This window comes from Haliotis rufescens, unplaced genomic scaffold (assembly GCF_023055435.1).
Source record: "Haliotis rufescens isolate VD_foot unplaced genomic scaffold, xgHalRufe1.0.p SCAF_12, whole genome shotgun sequence".
NCBI classification, from domain to species: Eukaryota; Metazoa; Mollusca; class Gastropoda; order Lepetellida; family Haliotidae; genus Haliotis; species Haliotis rufescens.
In genome coordinates this window covers 29,843,519-29,865,633 of record NW_025963802.1, presented here as the reverse complement: position 1 = coordinate 29,865,633, position 22,115 = coordinate 29,843,519, and the positions used below count along the sequence as shown (strand labels likewise).

The window sequence follows — 22,115 nt, the reverse complement described above, 5'->3', positions numbered from 1 at the left end:
AAGTAACCACACTAATAGGAAGGGACAAGAGTGATGGTGATATTGGACTTTTTTACAGCAAAGTTAGCTGTGTAATTTTTGTTGTAAATGCCCTTTGAATGTGGCTATAAATGCAATGATTCATTGGCTTGCCAGTTTTGATGGGCGAATGCTTGTAAAGGAGCAGATAAGGCTTTATGATCTTTATATGGGTGGAAATTTGGGAAATTATTACTGGAACTGCACATAAAGATTTACACATTGCTTCTTTCAGACTGGTCCATTGTTCAGTTGCTCTAGGAAAGACATTGTCACATTGAGTTTATATCTGTTAACACATGTTTCCCAAACTACTGGTATTATCAACATAACACACCTGTATAGTTGGACATGTCTGTGGTATGATTTCATGTCAACTTGAGATATAATCCAGCAATATTAAGCATGCTGACATGAGCTTCACACATTGTACCCACATGTGCTACAATCAAACCTTGGTTGTTGGTGTGATAATCAAATATGTTAACCGCTGGGCTTCCCCACTGACCCATATTTATAGATATTCAGTATTATCAGATAGATTACAGCAAAACGTCATGTTTATTCCTTAACATCTACCTGCCATGACTGCATATATCAGAAAGTATTTCTAGTCCCTTCTATCTCCAGTGGTTAATCGGTTCTCTAGGGCACTCCAGGTGCACTCCTTTACTTAAAATAATAAACAGCAAACTGGGGTCTTTTTGTGAATTATTTTAGCAGGGAAGCGACTTTTGTTTATGAAAATGGACCCAGATTTCTTGTTGTGAGTGTCTTGAAAATGTCCCCATGTTAACACAGCTGCCATCTTTCTCACAATATAGTATAATCTGCCTGTGTCACTGTGTGTTAGGCTCTACCCTTGTCCTTAATGACACAAGGCCAGTGATTTACTATTTAAATATTTATAATTTGTACATGAGAGTCTTTATTAATGCTGCAATCAGCCTGATGCAGTTGTAACTTAGCCTCTGTGCCAGGGTGAGAGACGGTATGAAATGCTCTTAGTGTGTGAATGGTTTAACTTGGAATCTAAACTCGGTCTGAGAATTTTCAAAATAGATTAGAAGTTTTATTTATTGGTGACAAGATAGCGTATCTCTGGTGATGAAGGAACAGTAGTTCGTTTATTGAAAGTGAAATAAGATGTGTTTTGAAAGTAATTAGGGTGTGGGTTTCCTTGTTATGAAGCAATCCACAGAGTCAGATCCGCACCCAAGTGAAATCACATTACAGTACAAGAAGAGTAGCATTACTCCTTCAAGTTTTGTCAGATTTGAAAAATGGTGTTTCCTTTTGTATTTCAGTTTCAATTCCCACACACCTACGACCTTTATGTAATTCAATACACAAAGTGCAAATGTCCTCTTGGAATTATAAATAAATATGTGCTGTAATTGCCTAATCTGTTTATTTTGGGAAGATATATTTATATATGCAAGCAGTTGAGTGAAGGGTTTAAGGCCTTAATGCTGCTGATCAAAGGGCTTGTTACTAATTGATACAAGGAAACTGCATTAGAATAATGGAGGTGTGTATGAACATCGGTAGGGGTCAGGTCAGGGATGTGTAGGTGCTGCAGAGGGGCCTGTCATTGATGAGGCTGTCTTACACTGAGGTTCTGTATGGAAGGGAGTTTTATCAGAATATTACGTGTGTAGGAGGTACATGGAGACCAGGTCAGATGTGTAAGAGGTACATGGAGGGGATCAGGTCAGATGTGTAGGAGGTACACAGAAGGGATCAGGTCAGATGTGTAGGAGGTACATGGAGACCAGGTCATGTGTAGGAGGTACATGTAGACCAGGTCAGATGTGTAGGAGGTACATGGAGGGGATCAGGTCAGATGTGTAGGAGGTACATGGAGACCAGGTCATGTGTAGGAGGTACATGGAGGAGATCAGGTCAGATGTGTAGGAGGTACATGGAGACCAGGTCAGATGTGTAGGAGGTACATGGAGGGGATCAGGTCAGATGTGTAGGAGGTACATGGAGGAGGTCAGGTCAGATGTGTAGAAAGTACATGGAGGGGATCAGGTCAGATGTGTAGGAGGTACACAGAAGGGATCAGTTCAGATGTGTAGGAGGTACATGGAGACCAGGTCATGTGTAGGAGGTACATGGAGACTAGGTCATGTATAGGAGGTACATGGAGTGGATCAGGTCAGATGTGTAGGAGGTACATGGAGACCAGGTCAGATGTGTAAGAGGTACATGGAGGGGATCAGGTCAGATGTGTAGGAGGTACATGGAGACCAGGTCATGTGTAGGAGGTACATGGAGACTAGGTCATGTGTAGGAGGTACATGGAGGGGATCAGGTCAGATGTGTAGGAGGTAAATGGAGGGGATCACGTCAGATGTGTAGGAGGTACATGGAGGGGATCAGGTCAGATGGGTAGGAAGTACACAGAAGGTATCAGGTCAGATGTGTAGGAGGTACATGGAGACCAGGTCATGTGTAGGAGGTACATGGAGGAGATCAGGTCAGATGTGTAGGAGGTACATTGAAGGGATCAGGTCAGATGTGTAGAAGGTACATGGAGGAGGTCAGGTCAGATGTGTAGAAGGTACATGGAGGGGGTCAGGTCAGATGTGTAGGAGGTACATGGAGGGGATCAGGTCAGATGTGTAGTAGGGGATCAGGTCAGATGTGTAGGAGGTACATGGAGGGGATCAGGTCAGATGTGTAGTAGGGGATCAGGTCAGATGTGTAGGAGGTACATGGAGGGGATCAGGTCAGATGTGTAGGAGGTACATTGAAGGGATCAGGTCAGATGTGTAGGAGGTACATGGAGGGAGTCAGGTCAGATGTGTAGGAGGTACATGGAGGGGATCAGACCAGATGTGTAGGAGGGGATTAGGTCAGATGTGTAGGAGGTACATGGAGGGGATCAGGTCAGATGTGTAGGAGGTACATGGAGGGGATCAGGTCAGATGTGTAGGAGGTACATGGAGGGGATCAGGTCAGATGTGTAGGAGGTACATGGAGGGGATCAGGTCAGATGTGTAGGAGGTACATGGGGGGGATCAGGTCAGATGTGTAGGTGACAAGTGTAGGAGGGGATCAGGTCAGATGTGTAGGAGACAAGTCTAGGAGGGGAGTACTGCTGCTATGAGTGCAGTCTCAGTGCAGTACATCTCATACTGAGTATCTGTTTTAGAGGGTGCTTCACAAAGATGTACCAGTATGATAGTAAAGAGGGCTGTCATACACATTTATTGAAATGATTTTGTGTCAGCTGTATGGGTTATCACCCTACCAGATCATCAGTCACATTACTGTAAGATTGTAATCATCTTGTATTTGACATCGGAAGCTATTTTGATATACAAACTTGAGAACAGAGGGCGGCATGTTTCTGTGTTCAAGACAAACACAACAGTGTTCTGTGTGGTGAATGATTGCTCTGAAACACAGGGCTGGCTTCAACAGTTGTGGAGAGTGGAGAAATTCTTAATTTTTGTGAAGGCTTTGTCCACCATGGTAGGGATGAAGCAACTCTTGAATTTTACAAAGTGGCTACTTGCCACAGACTTGTCAACTAACCATGCAATGCGTATGAAGATACAAAAGTGTAACTATGAGTTCTTGCAATATGGATGCATAACTACTGGACAGTTTCCTTGGTAAAGCAAGTCCCTGATATGTTTGCCAAATGTAGAGTCACCTTGTTGGAATAGGGAGATGCACAACTTTTTGGAAAAGGGTTGTGCACTTCAAAATAATTAAAGTGATTGGAAATATTTCAAGAAACAATTTGTGCTTGTTGCTAAAACATATAGTCAATAACTGTTATGTTTGTTGAAGAGATGTCACCATATTATTTAGTTGTTCAGCGTGACTTTTATGTTATGTATTCACGTAGGGTATGCAGTTCAGGGGCTTATACAACTATACAAAGGTTAGGTTTAACTTTACATATACTTACTTGTAAAATTCTTCTGGCAAAATATTTAGACAAAAATGAATGTAAAGTTGTTGTTTTCTCTCGCAGATGTGCTTTCAATAAACACTTACCCCTGTAACACTGCACAAGCATGTACATGGGTTAGTCTTGCTGTGTTTGCAGATACACTTTTGACATACTCATGAACTCATTATTAATTAGAAAATAGTTTTTAGTGGGCCTGATATTTCATTTATTCTCTATGGTTTCTACCACATGGCTGTACCTCACTCATGAACCAGTTGTATGTGAGACCCGTCACATATGTTCTTCAAGCGGCCAAAAAAATTCCTGAAGGCTGCCGTGTTATAAAAGTGCATTGTGAGGCTTCCAAATGGCAAATTCTTCAAGTGTTGTTATGTGAGACTGCGTGTTTCCTGATCTCTCTTCTCATCATGAGGCTCCATTTGTTGTGAAATGCACTGTAAATTGCCTAGAACTGATGGAGACATTTGAGGAAAATGGTGTGTTAATGTCAAGAAACTTTGAAAAGAAATGCCAAAATCAAGGCCAAGGACTGCAGCTTCCACAAACAATCATTGCTTGGATTCTGTTTCTTTAACATTTGCGATGAACATGTTGAGACTCAGTTTAATTAAGTATTTAGACATTGGGACAATTCATTCATGTAACTATAGCAGTCGCATTCAATGTTAAAGGTGAAAAAAGGCATCAGCCATCAAGAAAGGAGAACAGTTATCCAGGGTATGAAGTACATCTGCACTGAGAAATCTTATCTTTCAGAAAAAATTTAGCTGTCACCTTTTTTCTTTTGGCAATGAAAATTTTAAACAACCCACCATCAAAAAGTGAAATTATATTAGCTGAAGACTAGTCCCACAGTTCATATGGTGGCATGTAACCTGTGTGCAAGTCTATGTACCTTGTGTGCAAGTCTATGTACCCTGTGTGCAAGTCTATGTACCTTGTGTGCAAGTCTATGTACCCTGTGTGCAAGTTTATGTACCCTGTGTGCAAGTTTATGTACCCTCTGTGCAAGCCTATGTACCCTGTGTGCAAGCCTATGTACCCTGTGTGCAAGTCTATGTACCCCGAGTCAGTAGGTGAGGATGAACATAGGTTCCCACACAGGGTACATCAAACCATATACCCTGATGGACCTATTGACAACAACGTGACAACTTACCGTCATAATTTTCCCCAATTTATTTAAAATGTCTAGCAAACCATTTCATGAATATCATGACACCTAGCAGGTGACATAAACATATTGAGAGTTATGGCCCTTACATTCAGAGTTATCTCCCTCATATGCAGAGTTATCTCCCTCACATGCAGAGTTATCTCACATATGCTTGGTTAAGTAGTTTGTTAAACTGCATTTATGTGAACTTGTGTTGATTCCCAAGTTGTAATGCCAATGTTTACCCAAAAATAGGTACGTACAGAACTAAATTGTGAAATAAGTAAATGACCACACAAGGTCAATGAATAATTGATAGATTATATTGAAACACACAGGATTAGGTTTACAATCATAAAAGGAAATACAAGCACTAATATTTTTTGTCAGTGTCCAGTATTTGTCATTGTTGAATATCTTAAATGAGCCATATGCTTCGTTCTTGTATCCAGGAAACAAGGTTAGAGGCAGACAGTCAGCCATTTCAAATAATGCATATCCCATCCGCACTTGATAAGTAGATACAATCAGATCATGGAAGGAGATCGCGAATCACCCTCCTCTCGCTCATATTTTGGTTCAGTCAGCCATCTAGAAACTGCTTCCCCAAAGCGTCTCAAATCATGTAGTGAATCAACAACTGTAAACAAGCTCCTCACAGCGTTGCTCTTTTTTGGGGAAGGGTAACAAGGGTGTCAAACACTGGGACTGAGTTTGGACCATAAACAACCAAAATTAAGGGAGGTAACTCCAAACTACTAACTGTCAAGGTCACTAGCAAAGCTTACTACTGTACTAGTGCTTCAATCAAATTGCCTCTTGCACTTCTGCCTATTACAAAACTACTGCCACATAACACATCTGAAAGGTGTTCAGTTTCAAGATAATATAATAATATCATTTTGTTTGCATTGATAAGAAGAACTGAAGGGTGTTTTTGTCTTCCATTTTCTATGCAGCAAACCCAACTTGTTTTTTCACAGATTACAACACAAGGTTGACAGATATTTCATTGAGAAATTACTTTTTATTTTCCTTTGGCCATCTGCAGTTCATTATGGAGTAAACTGAAATAACCTTCCAATCCCCAACCCCCAAACTGAAACCCCCACCCCCTGTTGTCAACAGGGCTAAGGCGGAAGAAGTGCCATTTGCTCTTACTCATATTTGACAGTGTTCACCTTTTTAACAGGAGAAAAATGCTATTGAGGAAATTCAGTTCAGGGCATTATTAAATTCCTTGTACCATGTTTCGTGTGTCCCGAATAATGAAAACAAATGTTGGCTCAAAAATAGTGTTTTTTCTTTCTAGCGTTTGTATTAATCATATGCAGATGCTTGTGTTTGGGGGAAAAACTTGCTATTTGATGCGCTAGGGGAATACATTGACCTGGGTTTGATGTATGTGTTTGAGAAACTAGGGATGCGGTAGGTAGGCCTCTGTAATCGAATGCCGGTGTTGAAGAGGGTGTAAAAAGATAATGTCTGTCTTTCTGGTCACTGATTGTGGCAATGGCATGTGGAGGTTAAGATAACAGTTTTTGTAAAAGTATGTATTGTTTTACACGTTTAGTCTTTAGGTGGTGCATGTAGAGTTCTTGAAGATCTGCCACACAGAGATAGAAGATGGTAGCACTTACAGGTTTATTGAAGCTGCACGCAGGATCTCGTGCAGTACAGAATCAACTGATGAGTTTGTGTTAAGAAGTCTTTTGTAAGATTAAGGGGATTATGTTATTTCGCACTATTTGATTTGAATGTCATTTTGTTTAAGACTGCATCCCTCTCTCTTAGTTGTTTATTTTATTTAAGACTGCATCCCTCTCTCTTAGTTGTTTATTTTATTTGAGACTGCATCCCTCTCTCTTAGTTTTTTATTTTAATTAAGACTGCATCCCTCTCTCTTAGTTGTTTATTTTATTTAAGACTGCATCTCTCTCTCTTAGTTGATCAGGTCTTCAGCAACCCATGCTTGTCGTAAGAGGCAACTAACGGGATCGGGTCGTCGGGCTTGCTGACTTGGTTGATGCATGCCATCATATCCCAATTGCGTTGATTGATGCTAATGATATTAATCACTGGATTGTCTGGTCCAGATTTGATTATTTACAGGCCGCTGTATATATATATATATATATATATATATATATAGCTGGACATATTGCTGAGTGCAGCATTAAAAAACAAACAAACAAACCTTAGTTGATCAGGTGGCCCTGTTGTCTGAGGTGCTACATTTTGTGTCCCATTGGCATGACAGAAATCTATGATCGTGGTTACGAATCCCAGATATTCCCTGATAATGTTTCTAGATTTGTCAGCACCATACCCGTGCTCATTGGTTTCACTTAGTTGTGGGTTCGAATCCCAAATTATGATTTTTTATTTGTAAGCACCATGACTGCGCTCCTCCCACACGAGGAAGCCGACACACCATGATGGATGATGCACCTGAAATATGCCCCTGGGGAAGGTTTATGAACCAGCTTGCGTTTAAAAAACCCTATCCTTCCAGACATTTCGGCTTAGCCAACCTCTATGTACTCTTTGTGTGAGTATAGCCTTGGCCAACCGGGCTACTAAGTGTATTTCAAAGCAGATATGCTACTATTTCTGAGAGCAATTAAGCTGACTCCTGTGTTAAACCCACCTCTTTTTTTTGGAGACAATGGAGTTCCTAAATCTAGTTTCAGAATTATTGCACCTTGAAAAGAGACCAGGAAGAGATTCAGCCTCCCAGAATGTAATGTAGTCCTAATTCTGTTTGTTAGAAAGCTTTTTGGATCTGTTGTATTGATCACAGATGTCTCCCTACAGCTAATACGTTTCAATGTTTGTAACAAATGAGCTGGCTGCACCAGTATGACATGCAATAAAGCATTAATATTGTTGAGGGTTTTTTATCTGTCACATATATACTTTTACATTCTCTTCTTGTTATTGTGGAAGAAAACTGAGTAAATTATAGCCTGTAATAAGGGAGTGCAGTATTACTAATATACAACTGTACATTGCAATATGGCAGTCAGAAATACACATATTGTAATACAACCCTTGCATATCAATATATTGTCAATACAGTAAAAGAGTTAATATATTGTTATATAGATTATATCTACTATCTTGAGGGATTTGGATGGACTGGGTTCAAATCTAAACTACATAAACAGCACACGCTTCACGCTTTTTACATTAACATTACAAATTGATGATGTAATAGGTAGTCTTGTTTATCTATACTGCCCATCTCGCAAATCTGAAGTCTGGATTATTGAATGGAGAAATACCATTTGAACAGCACAAATATATATACTTGAGCTCCAGTACATCTTGCATTATGTATTGCAATACAACTCTCCATATTGCAATATAATGCAATGCGTTTTATGTGTCAATACACCATCCCTTACTGAGTCTGTAATGCCTATCGAAAAAATTTAAATGTCTTTCTGAACCATGCATGAAGGTTTTGTGGAAATATTATTTTGATATAAACATTCCTTTCATTCAGGGCATTTAAGATTCATGGAATAATGTAGTGGTTGTTCTGCAGGTTTATTATTCATAAGTTCACCAAAAGTCCACATTTGCAGGGTGTTTAATATTCAAGTTCTACAGCAATATGTCTTCAGAGACCCCAGAACTCACCTTAAAGGTGAACACTGATTTGGGATCAAGTTGAATCTAGATACATTTTCCAAATTTAAGAAAAGTATTAAAGCATTTAAGATCCAACTTTCAGAGCAGTTCATGTGACAATCTCCTGAATAAAAAGTGGTGCAAGATTTAAATTACACAAAGTACTGTACCCTTTAAGTAAACTGAAAGATTTTACTCATTGAAAGTCAATCACTAGTTGAACTGTCAAGATCGTTTGTCAGAATGAGTACCATTGGAAGATTATTATCTGATTTCCAGTATGAGACGCCCCCCTTACCTCATTAGAAAGACATGTAGGTCAGCCTTCTTCATTAAAAAGCATTGTACTTAAACATGTCAAGATCAGCCCCTGAACTTCATACACCTCCCTCATAATTATTTCCGCTGGCGTTTAATTGTCCCCACCTCTTTGTTTTTATAAATAGCCCAGCCTCAAAAAGAAGGAGAAGAATGTTTGATCTACACGAGAATACTTATGTAATACGTTTTTGTGTGGTGCAAAGTTCAAAGAACCTTCTTTCATCCTTGATTTTGGAGAAAAAGTTGACTGGTTCCTGTCTGAAAATGTTGAAAGTTGTAAACAACATGAGACATCAAAGAGGATCAGTTTTAATTAGATACAGGGGCCTTGTTTGTTATGGTGGATGAGGATGTAATTGACATGCATGATACTGAAACAAATCAGTGATTTACAAAAAAACGCATGAACACCTCCTTGATTAAATTGGATTCTAATATTCTGAAGACAGCGGAAGAAACTAACATTTTTAGTCCAGTAGTCCTTATAATGATGACATATAGCAAAACCTTCCAAAATGGCAAATTTCTACTTGTCCTTATGATACCTTAACTATTGGCCAGTTGGGCAAGGACAACAGGACTAGTGCCAATTTCTAACACTGGAAGACATATTATATTGAATGTTGTTACCTTGGCTGGTTATACAAAATGGACCTTACAGCTGTGAGTGGACATTACAGTTAAGTAAATAGCATTATTGTGGCTGAGCCTTTAGTGTTGAGGAAAATCTCAATACAAAAAGGCTTGGAGATCTAGTATTTTGGTGAGCTACAGTGTCATGATGACACCCCATGTCATTGCAGGATCAACGACATGGGTTAACATTGCAACCTGTGTCACTTTCCATTCATGTTACAACCAACTGTAAAGCTTACAGAAAGCAGTATTACACCCTATATCACTCATATACTTTTTACATGGTTATAGGGTTTTTTATATACCAGTATGTGAAAAAACAACATATCTAGCTTTCATTTATTTTTACTCCCAGCATGCCCAGAGCTGACTTTTATTGCAACCTTCAGATTAAATCGTCTGCTGTCTCAGGTATCAAAGCTCATTCCAAGCCACATCACTACAATGTGCTGCATGATAAAGGAACAGTATATGTCTGATAGGTAATGGGAAATGGTCTTTTTGCAAAGGTGTTGTGTTAATGATGGTTGTGTTGAATACAGAGATGTTTGTTTTGGGGGGTTTTTTTTGGTTTGCCCCAAAATGTCTTAACATGAAAATTAGTGATATTCTTTCCGTGAGCATTTCAACCAATTATCATGAGACAGAAATAAGTTGTAATTGACTGAGCTGTTTGGAAAAATAATAAGTATCTTGCATGCTAGAACATCTTTATCTAATTTCCTATGAAAAAGGTCTGATGATTTTTATATGTTGTGTGATTTTAAGTCTATTTTTGTAAAAATCAATTCTTATCTGATGTTTGCAAATGTCTCATTCAAACAGAGCTATCTCTTTGTATATTTCAAATCATCTAATGATACATATAAAAGGCACACTTATATGTGTTGGTGCAGACTGGATTTGGAAAATAAAGAAGAAAATATGAATTTGTTTATTTAGGAATATTACAGAAGACAAGGATATTTCACCAAGATGTGATTAACTTTGTATGAGTCTGACTTGATGACACTGGTTTATTTGCCTGCAAACATGTCTAGTACCTGAACATAGATTTCCCTATCTGGTAACATAAACACCTGACAGTCAGTGTCTAGTAGGGAAAAGATACTAATCCTATAAAGCGCACTTCAGTGGCAGTTTGATAAGTTTGAAGGAGTGTTTGCTGCACGTAACAGTGCTCAGGTAGTTTGTAGCTGGCAACTGTTCGCTGGCACCAACTCATATCGGCAGATTGGGAACCTGTTTCCTTTGATATTCTTTATGAGATTCTTTGACAAAGAATTGTGGAATTTTAGTAAAACATAAAGTAAGACATTCCACAATGAGATTTCCATGTATACATTTGTTTTTTTGTTTGTAATTGTTGATAAATGGTTTTCAGGAGCATTTAAGGAATTTTGTCTAATCATGTTTATGAAAATAAATATACACTTTAACTCATATGAAGGATAAAATTGTTTTCTGTAATGCTTGTGAAAAAGTGAACATTAATACGATCTCCTAGTGTAAAGTTAGTACAAAGATCTGCCTTCTTAGTGAGAAAAATAGCCATGGGATAGGTTTGAACACAGAGAAACACATTACAAGCAGACTTTCCATCTATTCATGGCAAGGAGCTTTCTGAAGGGTACTTGTGCAGTTCAATTATTTGCTACTGTGAGAAATCCCTAAATGTTTTTGCTTACCACAAATAAATGACTCAGTAAAGACCATCCCACCTCCCCTGCATGTCAATAAAAACATGGTGACCCATGCCATGAGGGTATGATGACACATGATTAGCTAGGCCACACTAGTAATTACCCAATCCCTATTTCAGCTGAACAGAGTTGGAAATATAGAATGAAGGTCAAGTGGTCCTTGTCGGTAACCTATTCCTGATAAGTTTAGGGGGTCTGTAGGTTCAAATAGTTCAAACAGTAGCAGAACTCTCCAGGTACCCCACTTTATTTCTAAAACTGCATAGAGTATGAGAGAACCAATCCATTATGGGGTCTTCATTTAGAGGTTTGGCAGGAACTTTGCGAATGGTGTGTTGATGTCCCGAAATGTTCCCCTATCCTAGACACAGCCTCACTAACCACAACAGTTAGCCAATGACTTGGTCAAACTCACTCAGGCTTCCATGTTGTTTTGTGGTAATAAGCACTCAGAGCTCGGATGTAAAATTTACTTTTCTTTAAGAATTTGGTGTGAGTTTAAGCATATACATATTGGTCAGATATCTCTGTATTGTCATACTACAATTGTCAGATTTAAATTGCTAACAAACGGGTGTCCATCAACATTGATCTGAATCTCATGTATTTGGCAAGGTGACTACATGGCCCATCAAAAATGTATCCCATCTCAAGGAGTCCCTTACAGAACCAGGAGTAAGCTGGTGGAACAGAATGTTCTGTAGTAGGTCTGAACTAAGCTGTGTATGTTCTGCTGTTGTTTCAGGCGGAGCTGGACAAGCTGAAGTTGCTGCATGCCAGCAAGCTGGCAGAACATCAGCTGGAGATGAAGACCCGTCTGGAGGAGCTGGCCACCGAGCTGGACAACAAGTGGACAGGCACCTTGAGGTAAGCTAGGGCACCCTGTACTGTCACACATGTACTGGACAACCAGTGGACAGGCACCTTGAGGTAAGCTGGGGCACCCTGTACTGTCACACATGTACTGGACAACCAGTGAACAGGCACCTTGAGGTAAGCTAGGGCACCCTGTACTGTCACACATGTACTGGACAACCAGTGAACAGGCACCTTGAGGTAAGCTAGGGCACCATGTACTGTCACACATGTACTGGACAACCAGTGGACAGGCACCTTGAGGTAAGCTAGGGCACCCTGTACTGTCACACATGTACTGGACAACAATTGGACAGGCACCTTGAGGTAAGCTGGGGCACCCTGTACTTGACAACCAGTGGACAGGCACCTTGAGGTAAGCTAGGGCACCATGTACTGTCACACATGTACTGGACATCAATTGGACAGGCACCTTGAGGTAAGCTGGGGCACCCTGTACTTGACAACAATTGGACAGGCACCTTGAGGTAAGTTTGGGCAACATGTACTGTCACACATGTACTTGACAACAATTGGACAGGCACCTTGAGGTAAGCTGGGGCACCATGTACTGTCACACATGTACTGGACAACAATTGGACAGGCACCTTGAGGTAAGCTGGGGCACTCACAGAAGATCACTACATGAGCAAAACAAACAATTGGCTCTAGAATATCTGTCTGGTCATTTGTTCTCAAAACAAAAGTTTATTTTTGATACTTGAAGATATACAGATTGTCAGTATGTTTTTTAAACTGCCCCCAACTGTGTTGCAAAATGAACATATTTCTTCAACAGTTTCCTTTTCTTGTAAGCAGCAGATTCTCTGCACTTGTACACATCAAACATAATTCAAAATATAGTAGATATCAGATGTAGTTGGAACCTACACGAAATTGTAATAAGGAAGTTCATCCATATATCTTATCCTTACTTATTTTTTTTAAATTGTGTAGTTTATTTAAAATAATATTGAATTATATATACAAACAAAATTACTAACGAGTATTCTAATTTGTATTTTGTTCTTTATTTTTTATAACTCCTTACCGATACAAATAAAACAAGTGATTAGGTAAAATTGGGGGGGATTGCCTGTGTGTGGTTATGATACATTCATATATGGTTATTAATATCGTTAGCAAAGATTCCTCTTGTCTTAGTGTGGATGCAATCATACCAGCAAGTAGTATAGGTGAACTGTGTGCCTCCTGTTATAGGATGGAGTGTAAGAACCTGAGGGAGGAGCTGGTGGAGCAGAAGGAAGATGAGAAGAAGTCCGCTCTGGCTCAGCTGACCAGGCTGAAGGATCAAGAGCTGGTCACCATGCGGTCAGCCCTGGACACCAAGATATCGGACCTACAGAAACAGGTGGGGACATAAGTCCACTGCTGCAGAAGGAATGAAGTACCTTTAGATGTCTTTTCTTGTTTTACAAGAGGTTAATTCATGATAATCTAGAGATGCATTTCAAAAGCAGCAACCTATATGAAGATGGCATGGTTACAATGTGCATCCTGGCTGATTGTGTGTCATTGTACACTGACAGGGTGGGTGGTTGCTCATGCTATCAACCTCTGGTTTGTCTGGCTCTATCTCTTCAATTATTTACAGGCCATTGTGACACAGTTCACTCACTCATTCAATCACTCTTGTCAAAGGGCAGTTTGAGAATTCTATTTTATTCCTTATTTCAGATTGCACTGCTAGTGCAGAGTGTTCAGCAGTCCGAGTCCAAGTCCAGCAGTGCCCTAGACGCCATCAAGTCGGAGTCAGAGGCCGAGAAGAAGCGGCTGATGCAGGAGATGCTGGACGCTGCCCAAGACTATGCCAACAAGATAGCAGCCATGGAGACAGCTCACCAGGACCAGATACAGAAACTCTCCTCCACGAAGAACTCCGAGACAATGGTATGTCATGTGTCCTTGTCTTGATGTGGAGAGGCATCCAGAAATCATTATGAGTTGCCTTGGGGTTTTTTTCAACATTGTAATTTTAGTGTTAATCTCTGAAACAGTGTTGAATTTTTTAGATGTGACAACTATAAATAGCAGCAACAATTCCAGTTGTTTTATGATAATGTGAAATATTCAGCTTGTTCATCTAAAATCCCATCCAGCTGAGGCTGGGAAGCATGAGTGGCCCAGGTGTCTGAGAAACTGGAATCTGCTGTGCAGAGTTGTGTCCCCTTAGCTGTCAGGATCCACTGATCATGGCTTCAAGATTTGCTTTGATTATAATCCATTGTGTCATCTCCATACCTGTACTCATTGGTTTCAACAATGTGATCCAATGTCTAGAACATTTCTCAGTTTGTGCTTTCTCGCATGTAACATTGCAATGCCATGACAGTACTGAAATACTGTTCAAAGTGTTAACCCAACTTGGAGAAGGAGCCTTCTTTTGAGTTCATTTGATTCCCAGATATAAGTGGATGGCAAGTAGAACCAGATCTCGCAGATAGAGCCAGTCTTCAGTAAAGGTAGATCAGACTGGTCATCTTCTAACTGATGAAAATCATCATCACCTTGTGAAATCATGTTTATAGACAGCTATTCTCATACAGTAGTTGTTTGTTGTTTGTGTAGCAGGAGACTGGAGGAGCTACCAGTGGAGACTCACTACCCAAGGTTTGAAGGCCAGCATCTGTGTTGCCCTGTAGACTAGGGGGTTTTGAGAATGTGATAGTAGGCAGTTGAATGTGCATCTGATGGTGGATTAATATTGCATCCTCAGTTACCACTGTGTGCAGTGACATAGGGAATGTTTGCATGAAAGCATGATGACTAGTTACATGATCTGGTTGTCAAATGTAAGTCCCATTGATCTGAGCCACAGTTGTTTCCCTTAGAAATGCCAGGATCAGTTGGTCACAGGTTCATTTACCAGATTTGCACTGATTATGACTCTTGGTTTGTCATCCTAGTGCAGGGGCTTCACCTTTCAGGCTTTCCTTCTATGTTAAACTGACATGCCATGGTGTGACTGAAATATGTCCCAAATGACATTTACAAGGCAGATCGGATGCTACATCTGTTCCTATTCCTATGGACAACTAGAGGTTATTATTATTCCATAGCAAAGATGGAATGTTGACAAGACAGTAAGAGAACAATGGAGAGAAAAAATGAACATGAGTTCATGTGGAATTACTGTGTAACAAGACTGGTAACTCAGCCATCACAACATGTTCTAGTTCTCATCAAGGGCTGGGTATTTCATGTACATGAGTGCTTGGCATTTTCACTTCAGAAATTTGTCTGTCTGCAAACTTAAACAGAATTGAACTACCTTATGTCAGATGAAATACAAACTTCTTGTATTGCCAAATAGTGCATGTGTTGAAAACTTGAAACAAATTGGAACTGCATCCTGTAAAACCATGACATGACAGCTATATGTCACCCCATTGTATGATCATGTAAAACCATGACATAACAGCTAGATATTTCATCCCAATGTTTGATCCTGTAAAACCATGACATGACAGCTATATGTCATCCCAATGTTTGAACATGTAAAACCATGACATGACAGCTATATGTCACCCCAATGTTTGATCATGTAAAACCATGACAGAACAGCTATATTTTTATCACAATGTTTGATCATGTAAAACCATGACATAACAGCTATATTTTCATCACAATGTTTGACCCTATGAGACCATGAAGCTGTTTCATGATTTGAGCACAAATGTCAGACTTTGTGTTATGTCCACCATTGGTTCTAGTGATGACAACATTGTAGTCCTATGACCAGAAAGGACATACTTATGTCAAACATGGAGTCACAGGATGCTTTAAACTCAATAGAAAGGACTGTTTGACTTAAAAATCAGAATCATATATGGCATTGAAGTCTGTGAGCAAGGGCATGCGGTTTCTAATCTTGATAGCTAGATGGATGATGAATTAACCCTTTTGAATTTATGAGCTTTCTTCCTGATCATTTTCCAGTAGGTTAAGGTGTGCTATAGTAATATACTGATTGAAACGAATTAGGGAACAATGAAAAATATAGGGGAATAAGTTTTACTGTGAGAATCAAATGTTAAAATTTGTTTGCATGTATTGTTTAACTTCTTTCAGGTTTTGTAGTCATAATATGGACATGTGACCCACCATGGAAAAAGGGACCTTATGGGTGGTACGAGCCAATTGTGCTGTGTCGTCAACTTACTTCCCTATAATTGCCGTGTGTGCAAACTGTAAAAAAATATCTTGTTTTTCTCTCGTTATACTCATCAATTAACCAGTAATTAAGGTTTAGCTGAGGGTATATAGAACAAAGAGCTAAAGCTATATAATCATAAATTACTATGACTGTAATATTATGTTGTTAAGAAGAAAAACATTTACAGTGCATATTTCATTAGGTAACAAGCTTGTCAGAATTGTTTATTTCATTTGGGAATGAATGTAGATAGATTTTCTATTTTTGTGCTAAAGAGCTGTCAGTGACGTGTCACTTAGAGACACATCAGCATGTACATCTCAGCGTTATTGGTAAAAACCTTGTTGATAGCCATGTAAATGTGACATGGCTAGTGCAATCCCTGTTTGTGTATAGGTGTGTCTGTGTGTTAAGGAGGGGTATATTGCACTATCAGCCGGATCAGCTGTGTGTTTATAACAGAGACCTGACATGTGACGATGATTAGGACGGGATGGAAGAGGTGGAGATATCAATGATGAGCCTCAGCTGCAAGAGAGCATAACGTTTGACTGACACTCGCTAATATCATCACAGCAATATACACATCTCATAACCCTCCACACACTGTCTGGCCCTGCTCCCGACAGAGGCTGGCTTTGTTCCCTGTACCTACACTGGCACTAGTGGGGATGGAACTCTCCTCAGATAGACTTACCACGTGTGTCATGCTTCAGACAAATTGAGGATGTCAGCTGGTATGATTTTTGTGTTCACAGCGATTGTAATCATGTTTCCTGACATCATAGTACTGTATGACGTCATCAATGGAATGTTGCGCATTAAAAATTGAGGGAAATATGTAAATGTGCCTGTTTTATCCATTTGCTTCAATATAAGTACACTATGGTAGATTCAATTATCTAGATCAAAAGTACCTATCTAACAAGAAGAAAAAATACTCTGAATAGAGACCAGCAGTGATGCTTCATGTCTTATAGTGGTAGCTGGATGACAAGGGATCAGACTCCCTCTATAGTCTTCTTCTGTACCAAGCAGGAAAGGAACACTTGAGTATAAATGATTTGTTTGTTTGTTTGTTGTTTAACGCCACACTCAGCAATATTCTAGCTATATGACGGTTGTCTGTAAATAATCGAGTCTGGACCAGACATTCCTGTGATTGACATCGTGAGCATCGATCTACACAATTGAGATACGAAATGATCTGAGCCTAACTTCAAAAGGATGTAGAGTACACCCTTACCAGTATTCATGTAATAAGTTCAATACTTTCAATGTGTACAGACTGACTTTGGACCAAATATACTATGCTAATCTGCTTTGGCAAATGCGTGAGAATATCAAGGCTAATCATCATTGGAAAATTCACTGAAGGTGTGTTCCACCATGACAATACACCTGTGCGTTAGTCTGTTGTCGCCATGGCGGCAATGCATGACTGTCTTTGAAGTCATTCAACATCCTTCTTCTACACCAGAATCGGCACCATGAGATTCAAACTTCTTTTCAAACTTGAAGAAAGAACTGGCTAGCATCATGATGCAGATAATGATGACATCAATTCTGCTGGGGGTAGTCTCCTGCCCAGTCGGATCCAGGCAGTCCAGCATTGTAGGCAGAAGTGTGTGAACCTTGGAGGGGACTATGTTGAAACACAATTAGCAACCAACTCCATCAACACTGTCCATCATAGTTAGGCTCAGAACTTGTCAGCCACCCCTGGTACCTTGTCCTGCTACAGGGAATTAAGGAAATATGTTGTTAAATGGGATCGAGTTCCCAAACTTTGAGAACAGCAAATATTTCCTATGTGAAATTTAAGATATCATTTGATCAATGAACTTTCCTTGCAGTTTTAAGTCTCTTCAGGGAAATAGGGTACCGGGTAAGCAAGAGGTGATATCCTCTGCCAGCTTGATCCCTTGTTAATATCTGCCTCCCCCAACATTTCTGGAAAAGGGATTGCTTTCTCCCTAACCCATCCTAACACTTAGGTATAGAGTAAAGCTTCTGAAACTATGTCAGATATGTTCAGGATATGTTCACTGACCAGAATAAATGTATCAGTCATGATGAGCAAGTGATCTGAGTTTGGTGATAGTTTGTTACTTAATAGACTGACTGGTATATTTAGACAGGCTATGTTGAAGGAGGGTTGTTATTGGGAAATACACGCCACATCAAAGAAAATGTCAAGCGTGTTTGTTCTCGAGGTGAGGTTTGGTTATGGCATAGCTTGCAGTACAGGTGATTGCCATCATCTTTGGCAAATTTACCATGAAAAATCAAATGGAATTTTCTTGTTTTTAGAAATGTTTGCTTGACAGCAAAATAGAAGTTTACCTTTGTATTTGCTATTCCATAGTCATGATTATTTGTTTATGGTTGGAAAAATATGTTGTATCTCTTTGATCACAAGAGTTCCAGCGGTGTCGGCCCGATACCACAAAAATCTAAATTTGTTAATACCAATACCGCGAAAGGGAAAATGGGTTAATGGGCATGGTTGGGACCAATTGCATGAAAGGGAAAATGGGTTAATAGGCGAACTTGGGACAGATCGCTTGAAAGTAATCACTGGACTAAGAATTGTAACCAGAGAGAAGTGAAAGAGATAGAGAGAAGGAAGTAAACGAGTTAATCTCTTTGAGTAAATATTGGTTCAGTGTTTGTGTTTTCATCCTATATCTGACTGGACTATGAATTGTAACGTGAAGGAAGTTCAACTCAACTCAACTCAACTCAACTCATGTATTTCTTAGAAAAACCATCCATGGGGAGTACATGAGATACAATTATGTACAATTTTAATATGTACCGAAGTACAGTAAAGGAAGTGAAAGAGATATTCTCTTTGAGTAAGTGGGGCTTCATTGGTTGTATTTTCATTATAAATCTGACTATGATCAAATATTAGTAAGGACTACCGTTGAGCAGGTCATTGATTAATTAACAATAGAATCAGTTGGTTAGACTCTAAATAATAAACAGTTATATTTTTACAACACAGTAAGAGAAAGAGATAATCTTTTTGAGTAAATGTCAGTTCATTTCCGGCAAGCATTGGTTGCTGAAGACCTATTCTACCCCAGACCTTCACGGGTTGACTTGGTTGATAGCATGTAAACATACCCTGACGGCATGGATCGTTGCTCATAACATCAATCACTAGATTGTCTGGTCCAGACTCAATTATTTACAGGCCCCGTCATATAGCTAGATTACTGCCAAGTGCTGTGTTTAACAACACGCACATGCACATGCACACACACACACATGCACAAACACAAACACCCACAAACACAAACACTCACACAGATGATTGTGATATGTTAGAACCAGTTTGTGATGCTTTATCAGTACTGATCTAACTTTCATTATGTGATAGGCAAGACACTGAACAATACAATGTTATTTATTGTGTTGAAGTTATTCAAATACTCTATTCATAGATTCACATCAAGGTGTTCCCATTAGCAATCCATTTTCCAGCACACATGTGACACTGTATTCCTCCATGCAACCCTGGTACCTAATGAGTGTAGATCCTTGGCCATTAGAGTGTGTCATTCAGCGAGGGTGGACACCTCCTCCTCCTGGCTTCCTGGGACAACGCTGTAATTAACATGATAACAACATGAAGAATGATTGCATTGTCGTTCAGTCCAGACAGACCAGCTAAACTTCTCTCTCCTGATGAAATGATCTTTGAGATTTACTGAGTTTGTTATCTATGTGTGTGCAGTTTCTAGATATAAGAGATGTGTATACTGCCTGGGTTCATTGTGCTCCCATTAGGATGCCCACAACTGGTCCAGTATCATCAGACACTTGCAGATTTATCCCTGAAACGTGACTTATTTTAAATCAAATGAAATCATATTAATCGTAACCTTGTATTTTGAACAAATGGGCTTTATGGACACTCCCTCTTGAGGAAGAGGTGAAGTTTGATAGTCAGACATGGATGTGTACCAAGACAACCTATTCACGAAGCTGTCATATTCACGACAATGTTAGCAACTTACAACTAAAATTATGACTGCCATAAGAGCTGAGAAGGAAGAAACTAAAGGAAGAGAAAATGTGACAACTCCAATTTTGCTCTTAGAGTTAGAGAGTGTTGCATAAACCATGCCACAGTATGTTGTAATGTTGCAATATATACAGCGATACACACTTTGCGATGTTCTTTTCATTTGGTTTAAAAACACATCTTCAGCTAGAAACATGTCCAAATAATTTGTGAACAAAGCTAGGACAATAGGAATGTGCCAATTAACCTTAGAAAAAAACAATATTCAACTCAAACAACATCATGTCTAAATGCTGCATAGTGAGATAATTCAACTGATATTGTTTACAATATTATTTTAAAGCAGTATCTGATAACTATGCTATCCCGAGGATAATAAAAATGACAAGTAAAAAGCAGTTAGACAAATTGCCAGTTGATTAAATATTCGTAGCGATATTAATTTTATTAAACCCACTAGACTAAGTGCATTTGTGCATATCTTCTGAGCATCGAAACATCAAAACGGCAAAACAAATATTGAAGAAAGTTCGCGACTGGAAAATCAATGATGCCTATTTCATCCTTGAAAACAGCAATTTATAATTATCCTGGTTGGATGTATGTTTCCTTGTTGAAGGCTCTCTCCTGTGAACTGCTACTATGTAGAATCTCACATCTACCAAGACATCTGTACCAGGACAAGGAATACATGCAGTGTAATCAGTATGGCCACACAGACAGATTGCATCACACACTTTGAGCAAACATCCTTGAAGATATGATGATAGTGAATTTAGAATACTAATATTGCAATCTCATACTGCCATATGATGACAGTCTCTTTCCTGATTTGATGGAAAACGTGTAGTTCAGGTGAATTGTAAACAGTTTACTACAATCTAAACAGATAGGCAACACCAGTTTGCATTCTAACAAATAAAATATGGCTTCATCTGCATATGTCACACAACACAGAGAATAAACTTGAATCATTTCTTTTATCGTACATAATGGAATATTATTTCATACTTTGTGCTTGAAGTTAAAAGGAAACCACTCTCACTCTCTATAAATGAACTGCCATCAATAGGGCCATGGTCATTGTGATAGCATGCATTCATGTTGCTAGTGTTTCAGCTGAAATAAACGAAAAAGGCAACTTGATTTGCTTAAAATTTATGTACTGGTATTCTCGCCTGTGTTATTGCATAAGTCATAATCGGATAATGTGATGTTGGTAGCATGTTTCTAGGATATGTTTGTGTTTGGAAAGTGTAAGAGGAAATCACTCCGTTTTTTTGTCAAAAATGACACAGTAGCGCCATACTGCCAAATTATTTTCTGACATGACATCTGTTGTCTGCCATCTTATCTGTCATAAGCTCCGAAGGCAGGTACGACCATTTCTTAATTTGTGTTGCAATCTTAAGATAACTTAGCACTAAGACAGCCTCAAAAATAGATGAGTACAATACTTAACTAAGATCTCTTTCGATACGCCACCTTTACGACAGGCTTAGCGCTAAGACAGCTTCGTGAATAGGCAGCAGGGTTCCTAAGGATCTTTGCAGACCCTAGTTGATAATGGTGACATTGTCATTATTTTCAAGTTATGGGAAGCATTGACCAATCAGCTGTTTTCTGTTTTGTAG

The 22,115-nt window shown here is 39.2% G+C and overlaps 1 protein-coding gene across 3 annotated transcripts in view; it reads left to right on the top strand.

The window, feature by feature from the left end:
- Window positions 1-22,115, top strand: part of LOC124116983 (protein FAM184A-like) — a 106,281-nt gene that overhangs the window by 61,885 nt on the left and 22,281 nt on the right. The window contains exons 8-11 of one of the 3 annotated variants that reach the window (XM_048393516.1): window positions 12,156-12,277; window positions 13,487-13,637; window positions 13,964-14,176; window positions 14,858-14,896. In XM_048393516.1, coding sequence (XP_048249473.1) covers window positions 12,156-12,277; window positions 13,487-13,637; window positions 13,964-14,176; window positions 14,858-14,896 — 525 coding nt within the window. Of the gene's footprint in view, window positions 1-12,155; window positions 12,278-13,486; window positions 13,638-13,963; window positions 14,177-14,854; window positions 14,897-22,115 lie in introns of all 3 variants that reach the window. The other 2 variants (XM_046478651.2, XM_046478658.2) reach the window with 2 other exon arrangements.